The 23,167-nt window shown below is 38.1% G+C and overlaps 1 protein-coding gene across 1 annotated transcript in view; it reads right to left on the reverse strand.

Annotated features, from left to right (window-relative positions):
* LOC143742495 (uncharacterized) overlaps window positions 1-22,047 on the reverse strand; it is a 42,538-nt gene extending 20,491 nt beyond the window's left edge. The window contains exons 1-2 of the mRNA XM_077235377.1: window positions 21,974-22,047; window positions 21,133-21,339 (exon numbers count right to left, since the gene is read on the reverse strand). Coding sequence (XP_077091492.1) covers window positions 21,133-21,310 — 178 coding nt within the window. The 5' untranslated portion in view covers window positions 21,311-21,339; window positions 21,974-22,047. The remainder of the gene's footprint in view (window positions 1-21,132; window positions 21,340-21,973) is intronic.
* Window positions 22,048-23,167: the final 1,120 nt, after the last annotated feature.

Below are 23,167 nucleotides of genomic sequence, written 5' to 3' on the forward strand. Positions count from 1 at the left end.
TCTGTATCTCTGCTAAATGAATTTTTACATATATTTGTGATGCCCTTTATTTTTAAGTTTCTTTTTTCCCCTTGTTTCAAGTTGTACTTACCAAATGTGAAATGACACTCTTAACACACCTCACACCACAGGAATATCTGATAAGATAATCTGTAGAGCCATCAAGATAATTGGGGCATAGCTAGGATTGTCGGAAGGGGCCAAAAATCAGCCCGATTATCTTTTGGTGTTTACCCAGCATTATGGCTCGTTTCCACCAAGCGTTACACTACAGTACAGCATCGGTTCCCAACAGGAGCGTCTCGGCCCACAAGGGGGCCTCAGAGAGCTCTTTGGGGGTCGCGTCACTTTTCCGTAACTTTTTTGTGTTCAAAATTGACTAAATTTATATAATAAGCGAGTACATCATGAATCCATTTTCCAAACCGTGTTTTTGTCTTATCCTGAGTCACTATGGTACACCTATAATAAGTGTTTATATTGGGACTATTTTACACTGGTTCGGGTCGTACCGCTACGGTGTAGCCCAATCCCTGCGTGACTCGTCATAGACATAAACAGAGAGAAGTAGCTCCGGCTACAATGTTCTTCCGCGAAACGCATTATTCTGTTAATAAATGCATGTTTATTAATTGCTAGAGCGCCAAACGATCATATTACATTAGCTAATTTTATTCACGATCCCCTGGCTGACCAAAAAATGTGTTTTCAATAAGGTCCCAGACACCAGTCATTTTGTAATAGCCTATATTAATTATTTTTTCCCTACACACCAGTGTGAATACTGATATTTTTGTAATTGCATATCAAATAGGGACAATTAATAGGCTACTCTTAGGCTTATGTTTTTAAATTACAAATGGCCTACTGATGTTTTTGTTATAGTATTTTCAATATTATACGCTATTCTTTGTGCATAAACATATCTGGTTATAGTAATAAACATACTGTTTGTTTAAAAACAAAAAAAATGTCATCCTTGCTGCAAGCTTACAAGAGCGACAATATCATTAAAGGGGTGGTAAACTGCCCTTTTCACAATATGTAAAATAAATCTCTGATTTCCCCAGAGTGTGTGTGTGAAGTTTTAGCACAAAATGCCCCACAGATATTTTTATATAGCATGTTAAAGTTGTCACTTTTTGAGGGTTAGCAAAAATGCACCGTTTTGTGCCTGGCCCTTTAAATGCAAATGAGCTGCTTCAGAGGGCGGGGTTTCAAGAGCTCTTGTGTGTGCAGCTGGATTACCTCACACAGAGACACACTAAAATTACAGAAACTGTTCTGCCTTTAATGTTAAAACAGAGTCAGACAAAGATGGAGAGACTCAAGAAGAAGTGACAACGTGTAGAATGCAACAAGACGTCTCTGAATGGTTAGTTGATGAATTTATTTTGCTGATGTGGAGTTAACTATCAATTAGTATATTCTGTCATGATAATCTATAAATCGCTCTTATAGGAACTGTTGTGAGATGCACACAGAGTGACTTTATTGCATGTGAAAAGAAGGATGCTAAAGTTTGAGCTGACTCTCAAATGTACTCTTATACAACAACTTTTCCTCTTCACATCATGGACTGCCTGTCCCGGGGGCGGGGTTTATGCACATTTTAGAGTTGCTGATGTCACTAACCCCGGAGGAATGTCGTGTAGTTCCTACCAGCCGTTTGTTGTAGTCCTTTTCTTCAAAAGCAAACATCTCCCTTTGCTTTGAACTTTGAGCACTGTAACTTTGCAGATGTTGTTTATACTCAAACAGCAACATTTCACACTATCTAAAGTTAGAAAAGTGAAATTGTGTTTTACCACCCCTTTAAATGTGAAGGCCCTAAAATATTTTCGTGGGAAAAAGGGGGTCTCAGACAAAAAAAGGTTGGGAACCACTGCAGTACAGTACGCAATTATTTCCGTTTTGACTGTCGGAAGTTGTGAATGGTACCAAAAAAACGAACCGTACCACTTTTTTGGGACCCTTCCTTTCTTGCAGAACGTTGATTGGTTGACAGACAATCATCACTTGTGCGTGCTACAAGGGAAATGACAACACAAGAGTCGCCATTTTTTAATATACAGTTAATATACACAACACAATGCCATTGCAACAGTCTTCTTCTTGTGACAAACAGCCAAATGCCGAGAAACAAAAACAAGATCTGCTGTGTGTCCTCCATTGTTGTTTACGGTGCCGCTTTCTTCTTTGTGTGAGAATGAGGTGGATCACTACACCACGCCTATCAAGTAAGGGTACTGTTGGTGTTGGAAACACAAGCTCAATCAGGATTCACCATCCCGTAATGTACTGTACTGAACTTCACTGTACCGTTATTATTGGCTGTAGGTCGTCATTTCCAGACAAAATACATTTCACACTGCAGGAGTCTGAGTTGCAGATAGATCCAGATATTTTTAGCATGCTAAATATTTCACAGATATCAGTGTCAGATTGTCTTTGATTGTACACATTATGCGGTTTTCAGATTTGGGGCATTTGTCAGTGATTTCAACAAAACTTTCTAAGAGTGAAAATTGGGGCTAAAATATTGCCGTGTGTACCCAGTATAGGATCCTGAAAGTGGTGGATCCTGAAAGTGGGGGGAGGGGAATAGGAGGGCAGTTCTCCTCTGGCCAATGAACGAACAGTGTATGATATTTTGCAGAGTTACAGTATATGGGAACAATTTCAGCCTTCATTTAAAGCCAATCGTAGCACAGAAACGAAAAATAAATTATTAAAATTGCATCTCTCTTCTAGTGCTATTAGTTCCCTTTCGAACTATCTACCATCTTTTGGAAACCGTCCCAATGCTCATCCCCTTCAAACATAACAAAAATGGCTTAGGTCTGCGTCATGTCGTCCAGCCTGTAGCCACTTACCTCAGCAGCGCACTCTATGATCTATTTCATAAACAGAAAGGATTGGGTGGCTATGAGAGTAGCTAGATGGCATTCCAGCTGGATCTAGCGGTGGAGGAGCAATTTTTTGGTCGGGCAATTTGCACTACATCGAGGCAGTATGCGTCATCCCTGGGTGTTTGCTCGACCAATCTGAACAGTTTAACTGGGCTCAGCTTTCTTGGTCCAGTCAGTGCTAACAGTGCTCCTCCTCCTTGGGAGACGTGGATAAAGAACGACTTGGGGAGGAATTGGTCAAGATTCTACTGTCTGGCTTGAAACAACCACCTTCCGTTGGATTCTTTGAAAGGGCCTCAGCATCCAATCGGGTCAATTAGTGGACTCCCGGACAGTTGGGGAGTTAGCCAGGGAAGTGTGGGAGCATAAAAGTTCCGTTACCCCCACACTTTCGGGAGGACAGCAGAGATGGTGATGTCGATGAGTTTGGATCCCGTCCATTGCTTGGAGCTCGGGTTAGCCAAATTCAAGTTCTTTCCACACATTAAATACTGGGATGAGAAAAGGACCCAGAAGGCCTGGTGGAACTTAAAAGATTTCGTCGAGCTGTACTGTCCCAGTCATGTTCCATCCGCAGTGGCTCGGACAGCAGCCAAAATTGGACCTGTCCTTCTCCCGGAACCTCACTAAATATTGCGAGCATGAGATGCTGTGGCTGGAGACTTGTATTGACCGTCTACCAAAGGGCATGCCGAAAGAGAGAATGATGACTGTTCTGGCCTTCCTCAGCTGCATGTGGATAATCCAGAATGCCGCAGAGCATCTGGCAGAGCATTATTTTTTCACACAGCATTGTTTCAGTAGCTGAAGCTATGCAGAGACTCCTTACTCCAAGTCAGGTTCCTCCATTATTTAAGGTGGTGCTAAACGTTATTCGCTAAGAATCTTTCTCCTTCAAGTCAAGTCAAGTCATCCTCATTTATATATATTTAAGGTAACAGAGATTGGTTTGCTTTTATAGTGGCTCTTGAAAAATGTTTTTCCAGCTAAAGTTAGTTTTGATTGATTCACTTCCGTCTAAATGATCATTTGTTATTAAATTAGGGGCCGCTAAGACGACACCGTTCTCTCTAAACAGACTTTAAACGTGAACCTGTGATAGACGCTGATGGCGTTCACATGCGCATTAAGAATTGATTCTATAGTTATGTGCTTTTGAATATATGTGCGCAGGTTTGTAATTCCTTACAAACCATGCCTAAACAAACTACTTGTCTATAAATTTTGATGCAGAATTTTTATTTTATCTTATCACTTCGGGTAGGTACGCGAACCGAAAAATTCCACAACGCTTTATCTGTAGAGTGGTATAGGGATCCTCCATAGGGAGAGGCTAGTTGGCACTTAAGCACTGCATTGTCATCGGGTCCAGGCGAAAGTCCTTCGTCAGATCTGGAAACGGCCTGGATCCAGCAGGCTGCGGGAATAACCTCGGGATAAACAAAGACACTAAAATTAGTGTAGATGCCATTCTTCTTATGATGTAACGAGTACATCAGGATATGTGGGAAGTGTTCCCAGTTCCGGCTGACCTAATCTAAGCAGCCTAATATTGAATTATAGAAGGCTATAGAGTGTTATGTGAATGCTAGGTCAAAGAGATGTGTTTTTAGTCTAGCTTTGAACTGACAGACTGTGTCTGCTTCCCGGACAATGTTAGGAAGATTGTTCCAAAGTTTTGGTGCTAAATAGGAAAAGGATCTACCGCCAGCAGTCGATTTATATATTCTAGGTATTATCAACTGGCCGGAGTTTTGAGATCGCAATAGACGTGAAGGACTATAATGCGTTAAGAGCTCGCTCAAGTACTGGGGAGCTAAACCATTTAGTGCTTTGTAAGTAATCAGCAATATTTTAAAATTTATACGATGTTTAATAGGGAGCCAATGCAGTGTTGACAGAACCGGGCTAATATGGTCGTACTTCCTGGTTCTGGTAAGAACTCTAGCGGCTGCGTTTTGAACTAGCTGTAGTTTGTTTATTAAGCGTGCAGGGCAACCACCCAGTAGAGCATTACAATAATCTAGCCTTGATGTCATGAACGCATGAACTAGTTGTTCCGCATTTGTCAATGAGAGCATATGACGTAATTTAGATATATTTTTAAGATGGAAAAATGCGGTTTTACTAGGGCTGTCGCGGTGAAGGAATTTCCCTTGCGGTAATTTTGAGTGGCTCAATAGCGCGTTATGCGGTTTTACCGCCATTTATTTATTTATATTTATTTGTTGCTATATAAATACGTGTTATGATGTGGTCAGCATACACAAAAACAATGTAACCAATGTAACTGAAACTAAACAGCGTCTCTGCGCATTGAAAGACTGTCACTCAGCGCGCAGTTGTTATGCCAACGGACTGTCTTTGAGTGAGTCATTAAACCGTTCATTCAACGAAAACGTTCAAAAAAGCTGATTCCTTAAATGATAGATGTAATGAAACAAGGTGTTAATTATTTTTTAACTTTGAGCTCAACTTTTCAAGGCTCAGCTGGCCAGCAATGCTTCACTTTTGGGCAAAGCTGAAGCAATGCTTCACTTAATAGAGACCAATGGCATTGATTCAATGCGTGACTCGCTGCTTTCCCCCCACGGCTTCCTCGCGCTGTGTAATGCTGACCAGCGCTGACGCCATTCATGGTAAATACCCTTACACGTTAAAAGGATGATAGCCTACGACAAATATTTCGCTTTCCTTGGAAACGGCAACCTTTTCACGAATATACATGACTTTACTTCAAAGACAGACGCAGGTAATCGCACGCGCTCAGTCGAACACATTCACTGTCTGTTTAGGCTTAAGTCCAAATCCACGAATCCTCTGTACAAATCACCATGATAAACAGTCTTTTTATCATTATCAACTTATTTAACATTCAATACACATGGTACGAACTACGAAGGGTGGCCTTATGAAAAAAGAAAACGCGGTTCGCGGTTGCTGCGGTTACTTGCATTCCTCTGAAGTTGGCCTGTCAGTAGCGCGGCACTGCGATATTGCGGTTATCCCAACAGCCCTAGGTTTTACAGACACTAGACACGTGACTTTCAAATGAAAGATTGGTATCAAAGAGCACACCCAGGTTCCTAACTGACGACAAAGACTTAACAGAGCAGCCATCAAGTGTTAGACGGTATTCTAGGTTATTACGTGTGGAAGTTTTTTGTCCAATAATTAGAATCTGTTTTTTCAGAATTTAGTAGTAGGAAATTACTAGTCATCCAATTTTTGATATCAACTATGCATTCCGATAATTTTGTGAATTATCGGAATGCATAAAGCTTCATAAAGCTACGTTGTCAAGTCAAGTCACCTTCATTTATATAGCGCTTTTTACCAATATAGATTGTTTCAAAGCAGCTTTACAGTAATAGGAATAGGAAATAATAGGAAATTAAAGTAACAGAGATTGTTTTGACTTTACAGCAGCTCAGGAATAAAGTTATTGTCCAGCTAAAGTTTTGATTGATTCACTTCCGTTGCAAAGATCATTAGTTATTGGGCCGCTAACACGAAACAGTTCTAATAGAAAACCCTTAACGCGTTGCGGCCGCTCATTCACACAACAGTGCCTGGTGGCTCGAGAATGCAAATCTTGAAAAAACCCGCAAACCTGTGAAAACGTTGATAGCGTGCACATGCGTAATACGTGTTTAGTCTATAGGTATGGGCATTTGAATATATATATATATATATATATATATATATATGTGTGTGTGTGTGTGTGTGTGTGTGTGTGCGCAGGCATGTAGTCTTTCTTTCCAAATTGACCTCAACAAATTACTTGTCTGGCCTTAATTTATAATACAGAAATATTTATCGCTTTCATATAGCCATGTGAACTGGATTATTTTGATGGTTTATCTGTACAGAGGTAAAGGGAAGGGAAGGAGGCCTTCACAGGGGAGAGACTAGTTGACACTTCAGAACTGCGTTGTGTTCATGAAGCCATCTAACAGCTCATCGTTGAATTTCCTTCCCAGAGGACGATCCCCAACGCTGCTCACCTGCAGAATTCCAGTGAGGATAACATTTTCCTTCTATAATTATTGCATCTCACTGATGCCCTCCTGCAATGAACAAATACGCAGAAGTCTGTCTGTTTGCCCTCAACCAAAAAAGGGTTACGGCTGTATAACTGTTAGTGATATGAGTGCCAAGAGCAATGGCCAGCTCCACTGGTGCACTCTCACTCTTTCTCTGCACAGTGCTCTGCGTAGCATTGTCTAGCTCCGCCTCAGCCCCTTGCATTAACCCTTTCACATGTTTTTTTTTTTTTACCATTATTTCAATCCGCTATCAAATGATTCCACAGAATAAGCAGTGAGCTTATCGAATGACTCTCTGCGCTGGAGAGTCTGAAGGAGAGCATGTAGGTAATTTAGCACGTTTAGCTCTGTTTCACTTAAAAATTTACTGATATGGGTTTTTCTCTGGCCGATGCCGATATTTAGAAACCAGGGCAGCCGATGGATGACATATGATCAATTGTTTTGGGATGATGTGTTTGTCTGATTTTCTTTTTTCCCCTTTACCTCACAAAATCTAACAGTTAAGTAATAAGAAGTGATACAGAAAACTGCTTAAATTAAACATTCATTGAACAGTACACAAGCCACTCCAATCAGTGCACTTGTATAATTTTAATTAAAAATAATACATATGTTAAATATTAAATACACAAAACAGGCAATCAAAAAATGTAGACCTAGTTAAATACACTTTTGGATGAAAAAAAGTGCACAAAATTGTCTATCGGTCCTCTTATCAGCATGAAAAACTAGTTTTATTCAATGGATTATATAGAAGCCTCGAAAATGACCCAAGAGCGGTCCCTTTACGATCACTAAAATGCTGTCGCTTTGTCAGTTTATCACGATCTCATAAAGTTCCGTTATGATCAGTGAAACTGCCAACAATGCACAATAAATCTCTTACTTGCATCATGTCTACACTTTAGCTGCATCCCAAAAGACGCACTATGTACTAATCAGTGTAGTGTATGAATTTTTAAGGTTATTTTGTCACTCAACATCGGAGTCTGATGCCCATGCCCCTCTCCCTCCGCTGCGAGGGAATTTTCTTTTTGGAATTTTCAGTGTGAACACACTACTCACACTATTTATACTTAAAAACATCATAATAGTGCATAAGTATGAGAATTGGGATGCACCATTTGTTTGTTAATTAGAGGTTTCGCGAGCCTGCATAACTCAACACAGAATGCTCAGGCGTTTTGAGCAGTTAGAGTCTGACTAACTTAAACGCTTCTGATTGACCATTGCGTTCAAGAAATCAACAACTATATCTGTGATTGGCTACATTGTTCACCACTGCAAAAACACCCTGAAAATAGATTCATTTGACGTTCTCCATAGCACAAATAAAAATGCACAGGAGCGTTTTCCAAATCTGTTTCGCCAATATATTATTACATTATCAGCTGAGGATTCCCTTGCTTGTGTTTGAGGGTGGTTAGCATCCTCTAGCACCCCCGCAGAACCGGGCCTGGCTAAAGCTGTGTGGGGCTAAGGCACGGCTGCAGAGTATGAGTTGCTCCGTCTCACACGCAGCCTCAGAGGGACAGAAATTCTCCGGTACAGAAACAGAATTGATAAAATCTGAGTTTATCTATACAACATAGGCTACTATAATAATTTAGCAGCTGGGCTTGTTATCAGGTTTTTTTTTTTTCACACGTTCCACAACAATGCTTAGATGCGCCTGCCTATTATTCTATTATTATCCTATTATTATTCTGCCTACTTTGCAGCACAATCAGCCAATGTCGATTAAAAGTATGCCAGAAATCAGCCCGATCAATCAGTCGACATCTATTTAAAACCTCACAAAATTAACGGCAAACATTTATAAACTATAAAAACACATCAATCAACACTTTATGCAGACGTTTTGTTTCACTTTTAATTGCCCTGCATTACATGAGCACACGAGGACTAGTTGGCGAGTAAATGTTTAGATTCTGCCCAAATTATTTGTAGACATGCATGGACTATAGAAATGCCTTAACAAAATTTAATTGTAATTCTCTGACATCAGAGTTGTTGTACTAACTTGCAATAGTACAATACTAAATTGCAATAGTGTCCTTTTGTACTATTTTAGCGAATCTGATCAACACATTGTAATGAACGTCAGCTAATGTTTAATTTTTCGTGTGCAGTTTCAGGTTTGGTTTTTGTCTTTTATTTTCACAGACTGTTGTAGCACAATCATAATACCAGTTTGTAGCGTATGCGTCTGGATGAATCATGATTCGTGTAAGCCGAATCATCGTTGTTAATGAACACATTTTTGCTAAGTTTCCTTAAACTGCAAACTCTGACTCTGTCTAATAATTAACCAGCTCAGCGCCAAAAAGTCTGGGGAAGATGGCCCTTTCGACACTTTTATGGCACTCAGAGCGATGCCAGAACGGTCTACACATTCCCCCCAGCTCTAGGTCCGAGCTTGAGAGAGATATTAATCGCCCCCCGAAGAGACTGAGAAAGCTCTCTCCAAAACGCACACACAGAAACAGACATTCCTTCATTGAAATCTGTAACTTGACTAATTCTGGAAAGAATACGATATATTCCTTCATACCCAGGTGTTTTATTGCCATTTTAGTGTAATCATGACTTCTCTAGATGTGTTAGACAAACTCTGAATGACTATATTCATGCACATGAATGTAAACATGATGTATTCCTGTATGTTTGAATTTTATACTGTTTTATACTATCGAGTCTATCTAGGACTGTTAGTTATGTAGCTGAACCTAGCTGACTTCTATAAAAGTCTAAGACTATATATATATCCCTGTATGCGTAACAAACACAGAGTGGTATCAAACGACATCTCTCGACTCGGCCAAGCCATATATGTATATGAACATACCGTAAAATGTATTTTACTATGCTGTACCATATTTAGAGTGATTCTGACTAAATTCTGACACTGTCATAAACCATGCAAATGTGCCTCCCGACAGGACAAAGGAACTTTCCCGCTCAAGGTTTGCTGAATGATTATTGGTCAGTGGCACTCCACAGAGGAGTGGACTGAGTTCCTTAAAGAGAACAGTTCATCGCTCTCCCCTCTCTCTTACTTCTCCTCTCTTCGCATCATGTAACTGCTCCGCGTGATCCCCCCTCCGGGGATCTTTTCTTTTTTTTGTTTGTTTAAGTTTTTATTTTCCATTTTCGAATTGGCTTGGTTCATTTCCACCGACGAGTGAAATGAACTTAGTCTGAATTATCAACCGGCAACTTCACCTCAAACGGACATTCAAAATCGTCGCGCTTGGCTCGCTCTGGAAGAACGAGTGAACACGTGACGCTCCCAGGATCGAGACACACACGCTTTCTTCATATCAGCCACACAATAGAGCTATAAATGTGCAAGTATTTGGTTTACTAAGCTTTCATTGCAGTAAGATTTGATGTTGATTTCTTGTGGTCTCTCAGAGGGTTTTGTCCAGGTGAATTTTACAGAACTGTGATCCATACGGATCTCTCTCTCTCTCTCTCTCTCTCTCTCTCTCTCTCTCTCTCTCATTCTCCCTCTTTATTGATGCATTCTCTTTCATTGTCGTTGTAAATACATTTTATTCCTTGTAACGTTAGTAACCGGTATACGTAACTATGCCTTTATTAAATGCATTATATTCATTTATTGATTCTGTCTTTTCGCTCATATACAAGTCCCTTTAATGTATATACGATCCAAAGCTATGTGCTTTACAAATTTATTGATAGCCTAGTTAAAGAATCATTATAGAACAGGAAGGCTGTTCCTTCTGGCCAGAAAAATAGCTTCTCCTGAAAGTCTATAAAGTAGGATAATTTTGTGAGGTTTGATTGAGATCGAATGATCAGGTTTTTGCTGGACAAAAAGATGATTCGGTCACAAATTAATCCCCTTTAAGATTATCCCGACGATCGATCTATGATAGGCATAATTGATATATTAAATATTTAATTATAATCCGTTTCCATTGAGTATTGATATACAATTGAGCTAATTTTAACCTGTTGGTAAAATATAGTCTACTTATGCACTTAATTATAATCCTTTGTGTTAATTGCCTAAGTACATATATGAATGCAGATGCAGCAGTGGCGGAACTAGAGTTTTATCCAGGGGGTGGTCACTGCTACTTTCGGGGGTACACAGTACACACACACACACACACACACAGTGGAAAAGCTTGTGGAAGGAATTGGGTCACTCTGTTTGTGTCTATAAGTGTTGAACATCCAAAATATTTGCAGAAAACAAAGCTGAAGCACCAAGTAAATAAGATACCGCCTGTGTCTGTTATGAACTGCTGCATTTATTTACAAAAAAAATTAAAACAAATATATTTTATCTTTTATTAGATATAGCAGGCATCAAGCAGACATGTCCTTGAAAAAGTTAAACAATTTTATTGCCCATCAATATAAAATCTTATCCTGGGAAGATTAAATACAACATAATTCTTTCTTTATAATAATTTATAATAATTCTAATTCTAATTATTTAATTTATAATAATTTTTTGTGTGTTCATTTTTGGGTGAACTATCCTTTTAATCTGGCAAAATCATCTCAACTTAAATTCCTGAATTGGGTATGTGATTGACTGCCTGTGTCTGGTAGATGCTCTGACCTGTTGCTGGTTCTGAAGTCTGACCACACTGACTCTGACTAGCCAGTGGTGATGCAAGGGCTGGGGGGTCTGTTTGCACCTGATCTGCCTGTTAGTCCAGTCATTTTAAGCCAAAATGGGGGTCAACCTTGAACAAATTGCATTTTGTATTCTCAATATGTCCTGAGTAAGGAAAAAAAGTCCCAAAGAATCCCATTAGGGAAAGTTTAGAAAAAAACACAAATTTAGCCTATTTATACGCCTATTCATTCTTTTTCTTACGAGAATAGGGTAAAAGGTTTAACCATTAGATATCACCATGAAAATTACTGAGTTGATTACTTACATCAAGACAAACAAAAAATGTATTCCAAGTTTTTTTAAATTGTTTGTTAAGATGGACAAACGGTGCATAATTACGTATGTGGTAATTTGCATAAATACCACAACAGATCTAAACATTGGGTCTAGCCAGGTGAAAATGTCTTGTTGAATCTTGTTGACACATAACAGTAAAAGACTTAATGTTAAGGTCTGAATGGAACCCATTTAGGCTACTCATGAGCATTAATACATAGATGCAGGAAGAAGTACTTTAGAAACCAGCCTTTTTTAATTATTAAGAGATGGGGTTTGGGGCCGGGTCAGTGCGACTGTTTCTGGGGGACGAGTCTAAGGGAAGAACAGGAGACAAGGGTAAGGAGAATGCAGAAGACAAAAGGTAAGTAAAATAAAAAGTGAATCCCCAGAAACATATTTCGAAACTTTCCCCTAATGGGATTCTTAGGGACTTTGTTTCCTTACTCAGGACATAATGAGGATACAAAATTATTTGAGTTTGCTTCTGTTGCAATTTGTTCAACCTTTTTTTCATAAAATGACTGGACTATGTTTGTGCTTATTTTAAAATAACTGATATCTCTCCCTTTCTTTTCATGTTTAATTGACCCTGTTCGAAAATATGACAAATTTAAAATATGATTCCAATCATATTCACATTCTAATAATCATCCAATTACCAACATTTAATTCTTTCTCGCCAGTATAAAAAAAAATGTGGTTTTGGTCATTTTCACAATTTCATGGCACCCCAGAAATTTTGTTGTATGAATATCTGAACATACCAAAAGAAAGAACAAACCCTGTGCTTTTAAAACAAAAAAATTATGTTATTCTAGCTTCGTGCATCTTTTTTTTAATCAACACTTGAATGTTGGCAAGTTTCATAAAAAGCAACATGAGCTGAGAAAATCTCATTTTTATCAAAGACTAAATCTAGATAAGATTCATAATGATGATCAAAACACAGTAGATCGAGTCCATCAACAACAACCTACACCCATAAAGCTTCATAGTCCTATAGTGATCGCATTATGATATTGCTTGTTTCTGCTCTTCTTTGCCTGCGTTTTGATCTCCTATCCTCACATTAGCTAGGACATTTGTATACTGTAACGTACACACGGCAAGGTACTGTATATGCGTGTATTAGGCCTAATGTAGGCTATTGGGACCACCCTGATGCTAAACCTTAAAAGCTTACTTCAAATATGATGTTTTCTTATTCGGTGAAGTTCGGTATCTTGCAACCATCTCTCGTCCTCTGCTCGTCCGTTTGAAAACTGCGCGCGCAGCGCTGCCGGCGAACGTAATTAAAAAAAAAAATCAGCATCAGCAACTGCCAGTAGCAAATACAATTTTGGGGTGGCACCCGGGGTGGCCAATCGCATGTCAGGGGTGTCCAGTGCCACCCCAGACCCCCCTCTGGCTCCGCCACTGAGATGCAGGAAATTTTTATCCCTTTTTGGGAGATTTAACATGCATGATTATCTTGGTCAAGCCGTATTAATAATTATTAATTGTGATATTACTAATTTTAAAATACATATCCCCAAAGCCTGACCCACGTTTTCGTTACAGGTTGTATCCTTTACTTATTCACCATTAGCTGCTAAAATGCATTCAATAAAGGGAAAGAGTGTACATGATGTCAAATCTACACTGTGGGGTTGCTTTGCTTTGTTAGTAACAAACATAATATATTATATTCAGTTTTATTACAAATATTGAACCGCACAATGCATGAAATGGTGACCATGTTCGTTTAATGTCAACTATTTTAACATAGGGAACACTACTATTTGTATAAAACTGCATAAAACTAAATGATTGATGAATGACAAAGTATTTACAAAGTACATAGTAAAAACAATATCAATGCAAATATTTTAACAGGAATGATTGAGTAAAAAAAAACGTTCCCTGAAACAAATGAAAACTTATTGAAAATTATGATAATTATTGATGTCATTGATGTGCTTTTTTTTTCTTTCAGTAATTTTTTAGAGTGTGGTACTCCTCGAAACATGGAGTAACACACAAGGGAGTGTTGCATGGCGCACACATGTACTTTGTGAGACGCCTCTTCTTGGTCTTCCGAGAGCTGGAGAGGCAGACCTTGCAGTGGCGTCTTGTCCTGCTGCCCTGAGCGATGGTCTGCGGGACTTTGGTGGGGAAATGCCTCGCTGTTAACCGCAGAGAAGTGTCCAGAGCAGGACGGCCCCCTTTGGGTGGACACCGGGTTGTGTCAAACTCTTTCAGCAGCATCAGGTTTGTCCTGAACTCCAGGGAAGAGATGACCTTTCCTGTTGATAGTAAATTATATTTGTGGGGAGTTAGAAAGCATGTAGAGTGTAAGTATATGACCATATGGTTGTGGACTTGAACACAACACTGTAATGTGCATTGTAAATATGTGCATGAAATATAAGATATGGTTATTTTAGATGGCTGTGTAAATTTCTAACCTGACAGTTGGCGGTGAACAATGTGGCTGTTCAGCACAGAAGTGTCAAGTAGATAAAAGATGATCTTCTTGTACCACTTTGTTGTTTTTCACTCAAGAATGCCTTTTTGTTGTATTCAAGGACACAGTAAGGCTTGACCTTCCTCTCACCAGTATAAGAACATCTCTCTCATTGTGCCATTTTACCACTAGTCGTGTTCCGTTCTGTCTGCACTCAACTTGCCCTTTCGTCATTTTCCCTAGGAAAACTGGCATTCCTTTCCTGTTCTGCAGTAACGGGTTGGTGCTCCAGTAATCGCGGAGGAATCGTTTTCTGAGAACTCCCATCAGAAGAATTGCCACCAGGAACAAGTACATTTCTTTGATGGTAGTTGACACCCACCTTGCCATCTTTCCCTGCACTCCTGGAGTTCTGAGGCAAACCGGTTTGTTTCCTCCATAATTTATCCAACAAGCTCCTCTGTAAAAAACATATTGAAGCTCTGGACCTTAATGGGAGATGCTGGAGGGTTTTGCACTCCAAAATTCAAGCTGTAAAAGGTGATACAAGGTCCAGGAGGGGTAAAGTTATTGGTATCTACCCAGGTAGAGCTTTCCTACTCGGCTAAATTGGATGTTCTCTCCCTGGATACCAGTTGTGGCAGAGAGACCAACATCATCACCCTTTCCAAGAGTCTGGAGGTTGGATGGGAGCTCATCATCAGAGTCGCTCACACTCGCCTCACTGTCAAAATCTTCCTCTTCATCAGAATTAAAAAAATATTTCTCTGATCTCATCTGACCGATTTATTCCTAAACATTTTGACAATTATTTTGAGGTTCTGATATTTTGGGTCAAATATAGTTCCTCTGGTAATTGCACCGTCAATGTGTTGACGCGAGTCTGACTGAACTGAGGTAAAAGTAACGCCACAAAAATAGCGTTGACTTCGCTAAATGTAACATTTAATTTAATATTCAACAATAATATTGATCTGTCTGCATTGACACCATTATATGAGAACTGGGGCCTGTACCATGATGGTTGTTGAACAAACTCAGAGTTGACAAAACCAAACCAATCCAACCAGGCTTTGTCGGTATCATGATGCTGATCATCAACTTTCTCTGTCAACTCAGGCTTTGATCCTGAGTTTAGGAGTTTAGGTGTGACATCAGTAGCGAACAGCCAATCACATGCTGAGAAAGAGTGAAACTGAGATTAATTTCTCACGAGAGAAGCAGCGCGATTCACTTCTCTCTTCTGCAGGATATTACGAGATTGAAAAAATATTAAGAATTTAAACAAATTTACACAGCAAGAAGAAAATAGCTGTCTATGAAAGAGGACAACTAAAAGAAAAAGTCTTGCTATATCAGTGCAAGTAAAAGTTGTGAAGTTAGTTTATTCAGTTGATAAAGGTATAGTGAGAATTGAACATTTAAGCTCACATGTAGTTATTTTATAGCTTTATCTATTGATTCTAAAGCATGTTTAGATTACCTTTATATATTTATTCATTTAAACTGTGCGTAATAATAATAATTCATAAACTAAAATTGTACATGTGTGATCAATTAAGGGTGTAATAATAACATAAATAATATCTATATCATACAAAAATATTATTCCAAATAAGCATTACTAAAAGCCAGACGATTTTGTCTTTAAAAATCATTTGCTATGTAGTGACCTTTAATTTGGAGAAGAAACAGGTGGTGTCACTTTGCTCACAGCTGATTGGCCCAAGTTCGGTTTGTAACCTCTTACCTGGAACATAACCTGCCCTGGACCAGGTTAGCCGTAGAGCGTTAGTTACTATGGCGATAAAAGCCAAACCACTTTATGTTGCCTAAAAACAAGGGTTGGGGCAAACTAGGGTAAAACATACCTGGCTAGCCACCTAAACCGGCTTCATGGTATAGGCCCCTGAACTGAGCTGGACGATGACAATCAATGTTTACTCCAGAGCGGCTATAAGCTATATAAATTAACTAAATGAATAACTTTTTTACAACAAAATTGAAACATCACTGAACTTACTTAAGCTGGACTGTGACGCTATTTTCTTCTGGAAACAAAACTTTGTTACTTTGTTTTCCTGTTATCTCTGTAATGCTGCTTTGAAACAATCTGTATTGTAAATAGCGATATAAATAAATGTGACTTGACTTGTCTGTCAAGTTAGTTCACCATGTTAGATCGTACCGCAATTCAGAGAATCATATCTGCCGGATTTATAACACGTAAATTCGTACACTTCTCCCAAATTACATGAAACACGTGTTTGTGTTGGAGACTCATTGTCCATGGAAGAGAATTTATGCCATGCAAAAATTCATAAAATTACATAGGAATGATGATCCAGTTTTTAGGCCGTGTTTGGTGAGGTGCAATTACATGAAATTCGTTTTATGCGTTCCATTCCACATTCGCTTTAAGGTATTCGACGCAGGCTTTACGCAATCACAGTTAGATGGATATTAAATTCGTTTCTCTAGATTTTAAGCAGGATTTTTTAAGCAGAATTTTTGACCTCCCCAAAGAAATTGCTGTCTTACCAGGCCACCCCTGAAAAAAAGCCCGTCACTGCCCTTACAGACCTGCTGCGGCTGTTTAGATGTAAAAAATCTGCTCGCATCATATGAGCATATTAAAGGGAAAAAACAGATGCTTTAACCTGTTCCACTCTGATCGCCCGTGGGCGGGCAAAAGAGCTACGTCATTATATTTAAACTTATTTTTTTTATGTTTCTGGAGATACTATCACCCCATATATAGTATCATTTTAAATCTTAAAATCTCATCTTTACACAGAATATAATTGTATGTGTGTATATGGAACACAAATAATTAATATAAAGCTTTAAAAAACAACCGTCACAAAATCGCTCCTCCCCCAAAATGGCGATGCAGAAATGTAAATATGAATATGTATTTTTTACGTATTTCACAAAACAGGAAAATCATACATCAAAAGAAAGCTCTCATTCTAAGAAATGTGACTGTGTAGTTTGTTTTATTGTTTTAACATCATAGTTCACATTATCTCCAAAAGAATCGGGCAGTAAAATATGATTTCAGTGAAAAAACAAAGACAAACGTCTCATTTCTACTTCGATTACAGGTGCTCTAAGCTAAAATCAGCCACAAACTCTATATCATCTTTTACCTTAGGATGTTTTCTTTCAAATGAGCCCATTTGTACTTTTCTGTGAGCTCCTCTTGGTAAATAATCCACTGTTATGTCGCGGATGTCGAGAACACAAAAAGCACTCGACCGGAGAAACACGCGATCTACACATCATCATCAAAACGTGCAAGCGTCCTCTAATCATGACGATGATATACATATCAGGCACATGTTGAAAGCTGAGGTTGACAGCTTTCCAATCACATGTCAATCATGTATCTAGTCCAGTCACATGCTGAATCAGCCAACGAATCAGTGGAGTAGGTGGGCGGGATCACGACCGGTTTTTATGAATGTATGTTGTATCACGACGTTGTTGATGATAGGCGAGTAGACAGTAACAAGTGAATGACAAGTGACGAAGACGACTGACAGGAAATTTGTGGATATTTTTGTATTTTTCGAGCGTTTTGATTAAAAAATGGCATCTGGAGAGGGAAAACCAGCTAATAAGCTGTTCTCTTGCGTCGAAGCAATATTAGAAGAGCTTGAAAGAGAAAGTGACGGTGCATCGTGTAACTTTAGCGATGCTAGTTTTGACTCTGAAGTGGAAGCCGCTTTTCTTGAGGGAGAAGACCCTGCGTTTGACGGGTAAGTTCATATAATTTTGCATTTACAATGCTGTTAAGTATTTTACCATTTATATTTTTATTTTGAAATTGAAAAGTACAGTAATTGAGCCAGCTAACGTTAATTATAACTTGAGAGAATATTTGGAAACTTGATTTAGCATTTTTTTTTGACTAAATCTGTTTTGATACATACATATATGTATGTGTGTATGTATGTGCATATATATATAAATATATATATATATATATATAAAATTTACTTTGTGTTACAGCCAAGATGCATCTGAACTAGCAAACATAGATGGGCCTGAGATCCCCACACCCACCCTTCCTTCACAACATCAACATGCTGTGCGACAGCAGAGGAGAGCACAGGAGACCAAGAGATCTGCCAGTGTTGTGTTTGGTGACCCAGATTTTGATGAGTATGTATAAAAATAATCATTTGAATTGTGTTTTCATGTGCTATAGTGGTTATAAGTTTTACTTTGCTTTTTCTAATAACTTGATGAATTTACGAAAGCCGCTTTTGAAACTATGTGTATTGTGAAAAGCACAATACATTTATATTGTATTGTTCACTAAATTAATTTTGAAGTATAAAATGATTCTGTTCGAGTAAATAAGCATTTTGAAATTATTTTGAAATGCATGTTATTATTACAGTGAAAACAACCAAATGTTTACAAAACTGCTTATTTCTTTGTGATACAGTGCAGATTCTGATGAGGAATATGAGGCACCTGAGAGGGCTCAGACTTTCAGGAGGAAGACCAGAGGAAAGTCTTCTATACAGGGGATGAAATATCCAGACGAGGCACTAAAGTGGAATGATCTAAATGTGGAGGATGTAGATCCTGTTCTGCCACCTTTCCAACCGAAGAGAATTCCAGGACCACAGCTGGCTATGGACAGGTCGTATTCACCGCTGCAACTGTTCCAGCTCTTTTTTACGAACTCTGTTTTAGAGACCATTGTTAAAAATACAAATAGCTATGGTGCAATGAGATCTTCGGCAGGAAAGAAATTCCACTGGGTGCCTCTGACCGTTTCTGAGTTCCTTGCATACATCTCTCTGGTTCTCTACATGGGTCTTGTGAAGGTGAAGACCTATGCTGATTACTGGGCTAGGAAACCTATCTACAATTTTCCGTACCCACAGTCAGTGATGTCCAGATGCAGATTTCAGGCCATCTCATGGAATCTCCATCTGTGCAATCTAGAAGAGGATCTGCAAAATTCGCGGAAAAGAGGAACCCCAGATTATGACAAACTATTCAAAATCAAGCCACTTTACTCTGACATACTGACATCATGCATGACATACTTTCAACCAGGTCGACGAGTGTCAGTGGATGAAAGGATGGTGGCTTCCAAAGCACGTGTAGGCTTCAAGCAGTACATGAAGGACAAGCCTACTAAGTGGGGCTTCAAACTCTTTGTCCTTGCCGACTCAACATGTGGGTACACTTGGAACTTCTTTGTGTACGAAGGTAAAGATTCACTAGTCAAAGGCAAAGGCCTTAGCTATGATTCTGTCATGCATCTGCTGAATACTCCATTATTAGGCCAAGGCTATCAGGTTTATGTAGATCATTTCTACACTAGTCCAACCCTATTTATGGATTTGCTGAAAAAAAAAACACTGGCCTGTGGAACCATACGTCCGAACCGTCAAGGTTTTCCCAAAACCAGAGAAAATGACCTCAGCAAAAAGGCAGAAAGAGGAACGATCCGATGGCTCAGAGATGGTAAGCTGCTGTTTGTCAAATGGATGGACACAAGGGAGGTCGTAATGTGCTCCAGTATGCACAAGGCATATAGCGGTGAGAAGGTCACCAGGCGTTCAAGGAATCCCACAGGTGGGTGGTGTACACGGCAAATTCCAATTCCTGACACAGTCAAAGACTACAACAAGAAGATGAGCAATGCTTTCCAGAATTTTTTGGAGCAGACGGAACAGCTGCAAGAAGAAGATGTGCCTTGTGCATCCTGGCTGGAAAACAGGTAAAAACGCCTATGTACTGCACAAAATGTCAGGTGCCTTTGTGCTCTGTGCCAGGACGAAACTGCTTCAGGAGGTGGCATATTGAGGGACACACACTTCAGAAATGAGCACTGCTATATCGAGCTCCTTTGTAAAAAAAACACAAAACTGTCTGGTGTTAACACGGGTCTGATGGATGATGGAGGCGTATTGATATACAACAACTTTAGTTTGTGTTATGTAATGAGTTAATTAATTAGTTATTAGTTTACCAATAATTCTTGTTTTGAATGAGTATCAAATGTTTTCATAGCTTTTTATGATGTTATTTTGTTTATGTTACTTCATGTTGCAGTATTTCACAATCTGCAATTTTGCATATTTATTGTTACTTATATGCTACTTTCATATTTCTATAGTTTATCATTTTTATTTGTTTCAATTTGTACAAGTGGTTTGTTTTAGACCACATAAAATCTACAAGACTGTTTTTTAAGTGTTTGCGTGTCTCCTAAAAGGAGAATAAATTTGTTGTGCTTTTATTCACAAAACACAAACAATGTTACTTGGTCTCATTCCTTTATGCCATTTTGCATTTCTCAGATACAAAGATTAAAGCTGGATGAAAATTAATAAAATCAATTGATAATTAAGTAAAGTGCTTTGGTGTGTATTAAAAGTAGGATTTTGCCACCTAGTGGAGTCAAACAATATAATCAGCAGGTCCCCAGAGCAAACAGTACCTGAATCACAGATTTTCAAAGACAGGATTGTAAAAAAAAAAAAAAAAAAAAGGCCTATTTTTTTATGTTTATCGTAATATTTTAAAAGCATACCATGCTATTTTTTAAGTTTTGCAATCTGATTTAGTAAATTTGAAGGGTTTTCTGTACAATGACACTAGCTTTTTAAATTTCCTACACTGTTTGTGTCTAGGGTGAATATTTAAACTTGGGTGTGTTAAATTCAGGCGGAATTCCAAAATATGCCTTAGAGTGGAAGAGGTTAAATGAAGTGGAAATCATGTAGCTTTGAGAATGAAACCAACCTGTTTGTTCCTCAGTATCTTCATGTTTCACTCTGAATGTTTCTTCAATCTTCATGTCTTCACTTTCCTCTTTAATAAACGCCATCTTTGTTTGTTCCTCAGCATCTTCTTGTTTCACTCTGAATACTTGTTCAATCCTGATGTCTTCACTCTCCTCTTTAAGAAATGTCATCTTCATAATAATGTCACGTGGATCTCAGTTGCTTCCTGTGTGTTTTGACAATTAAGATGAGAATAATTAACAGAAAGAAAAATACATTCAAGCTAAATCCCTGAGTGCATCTCAATCACCTCTAGGCCTAATTCAGTAATTCAGTTCACTGGTAAGAGTCAGTCAGAGTGAGAGTTGATGGCCTTAAATGACCTGATTAACGTTAGCCAAAAACACACACACACACACACACACACACACACACAAAAAACTAACACTACGAATTAATAAAAGACCACAAATTACAAAAACACTTGATTTTTAATTATTTATTATTGATTTGTATATTAGCTATAATTTAACAGTCTACACGTTCATGAAACATTGCAGTTATTTGTGTTTCTCGTTGGATTTACAGTTTTGACCAGCATGTGCGTCAGCTTCAATGATACAAGCGCTTTGAAACAATGAATAACTTTGCAAAGCTCCGTTCCTCCAATAATGCTTGCCCAGTGGGCGATTCACTATAGGGAGCTAAATGAAATGCACCTTTTCTGTTAAGCTTTACTCATATAAAAATAACGTTCATTAATGTTAAAGCATGTTGGACTTAATAATAAGTAATTCTTTTCTCTGTAAAAATGTCTACAAGGTTTATATCGCTTTAAACACTTTAAATAAAAAACAAACCTTTCTTCATTTGAATCACAGATGCAGGAACGAGACCCGGTGCAGCCTTATGACGTCATGTCATCATACCAAAATAAAAGTCTTCCACACACTAAAATCATAGGAATTCAACACATAGAAAACTATATATTCGAATTCTTTTTAAACTCAACACTGAGTTTTTTTCATAAGCTTCAGGTTTAAATCTAAATGTAAGTGAGTGTGAACATGCGCTCATTCATAACCACAGAGCATTTGTGATATTTCCAGTCAAGGATAACTTCTTTTAATGGTCTTCATATTAGATAGGAATAGAAATAATATTTCAAACTCATTAAGAATTTGTAGATCAAAATGTAATTTGTTGTAGCAAGCAGACTGTTTTATGGAGCTTATTATATGACAAAATAATAGTATTTGAATTTGAATTGTGTCAATTTGAATTATTGACAAGTGTAATCTAAAAAAATTGAATATTTGAATAATACTGTACGATCTGAATTTACGCATTTTGAATTTTAGAAAACTGAATTTGAAGTTCCGAATTTCTTCTTCATCTTGAAAAGTTGAATCTGTATTTTATATAAACTGGTTTTAAAATACATGTCTATAAAATTCAGCCATAAAAACATTTCAATTCGTTATATTTCTAATGTTCAATCTTTGTTAAAAGAAATCAAATTTAGAACCTTTCTAAATTTTGTTAGATTACACTGGTCAGTAATTAAAATTGATACAATTCAAATTCAAATCATTGTGTCATATTATAAGCTCCATACTGTTTTGGGCTGTAATTTAAAATTGTCTATATCTATCTTATTCCATTTCAGTTTCTCCCACGAATATTAACTATCTTTGGAAAAACATGACTATAAAGGATATTACAGTGATGGTGAAATTGATATTGTCTGTCTGATTAACACTTAAATTAAAATGGTTAAAACAATTTCTTCTAAATGTTAATGAAACCAGCTGGTTTACATGTCCTCGGATTATTTTTATAAAATTTGTGCTGAAATGTCAATATAACATAAACAAGTTACCTTTTAAACTCTTAGGTTTCGACGTAAACCCCACAGATGCAGATTAAAAATCGTAGCCTAAATCGTGCGCACGATTTTCTTCTTTTTCTTGCATGTCATGTGCAGGGCTCCTAGGTTTCCTTTACTGGAAATAGATTTACAAACATAATTGTACTCCCCATAATAAAAGATA

The sequence above is a fragment of the Siphateles boraxobius genome, unplaced genomic scaffold, assembly GCF_051911475.1.
Source record: "Siphateles boraxobius isolate OS27281-9 unplaced genomic scaffold, OSU_SipBor_1 19, whole genome shotgun sequence".
Taxonomy (NCBI): Eukaryota; Metazoa; Chordata; class Actinopteri; order Cypriniformes; family Leuciscidae; genus Siphateles; species Siphateles boraxobius.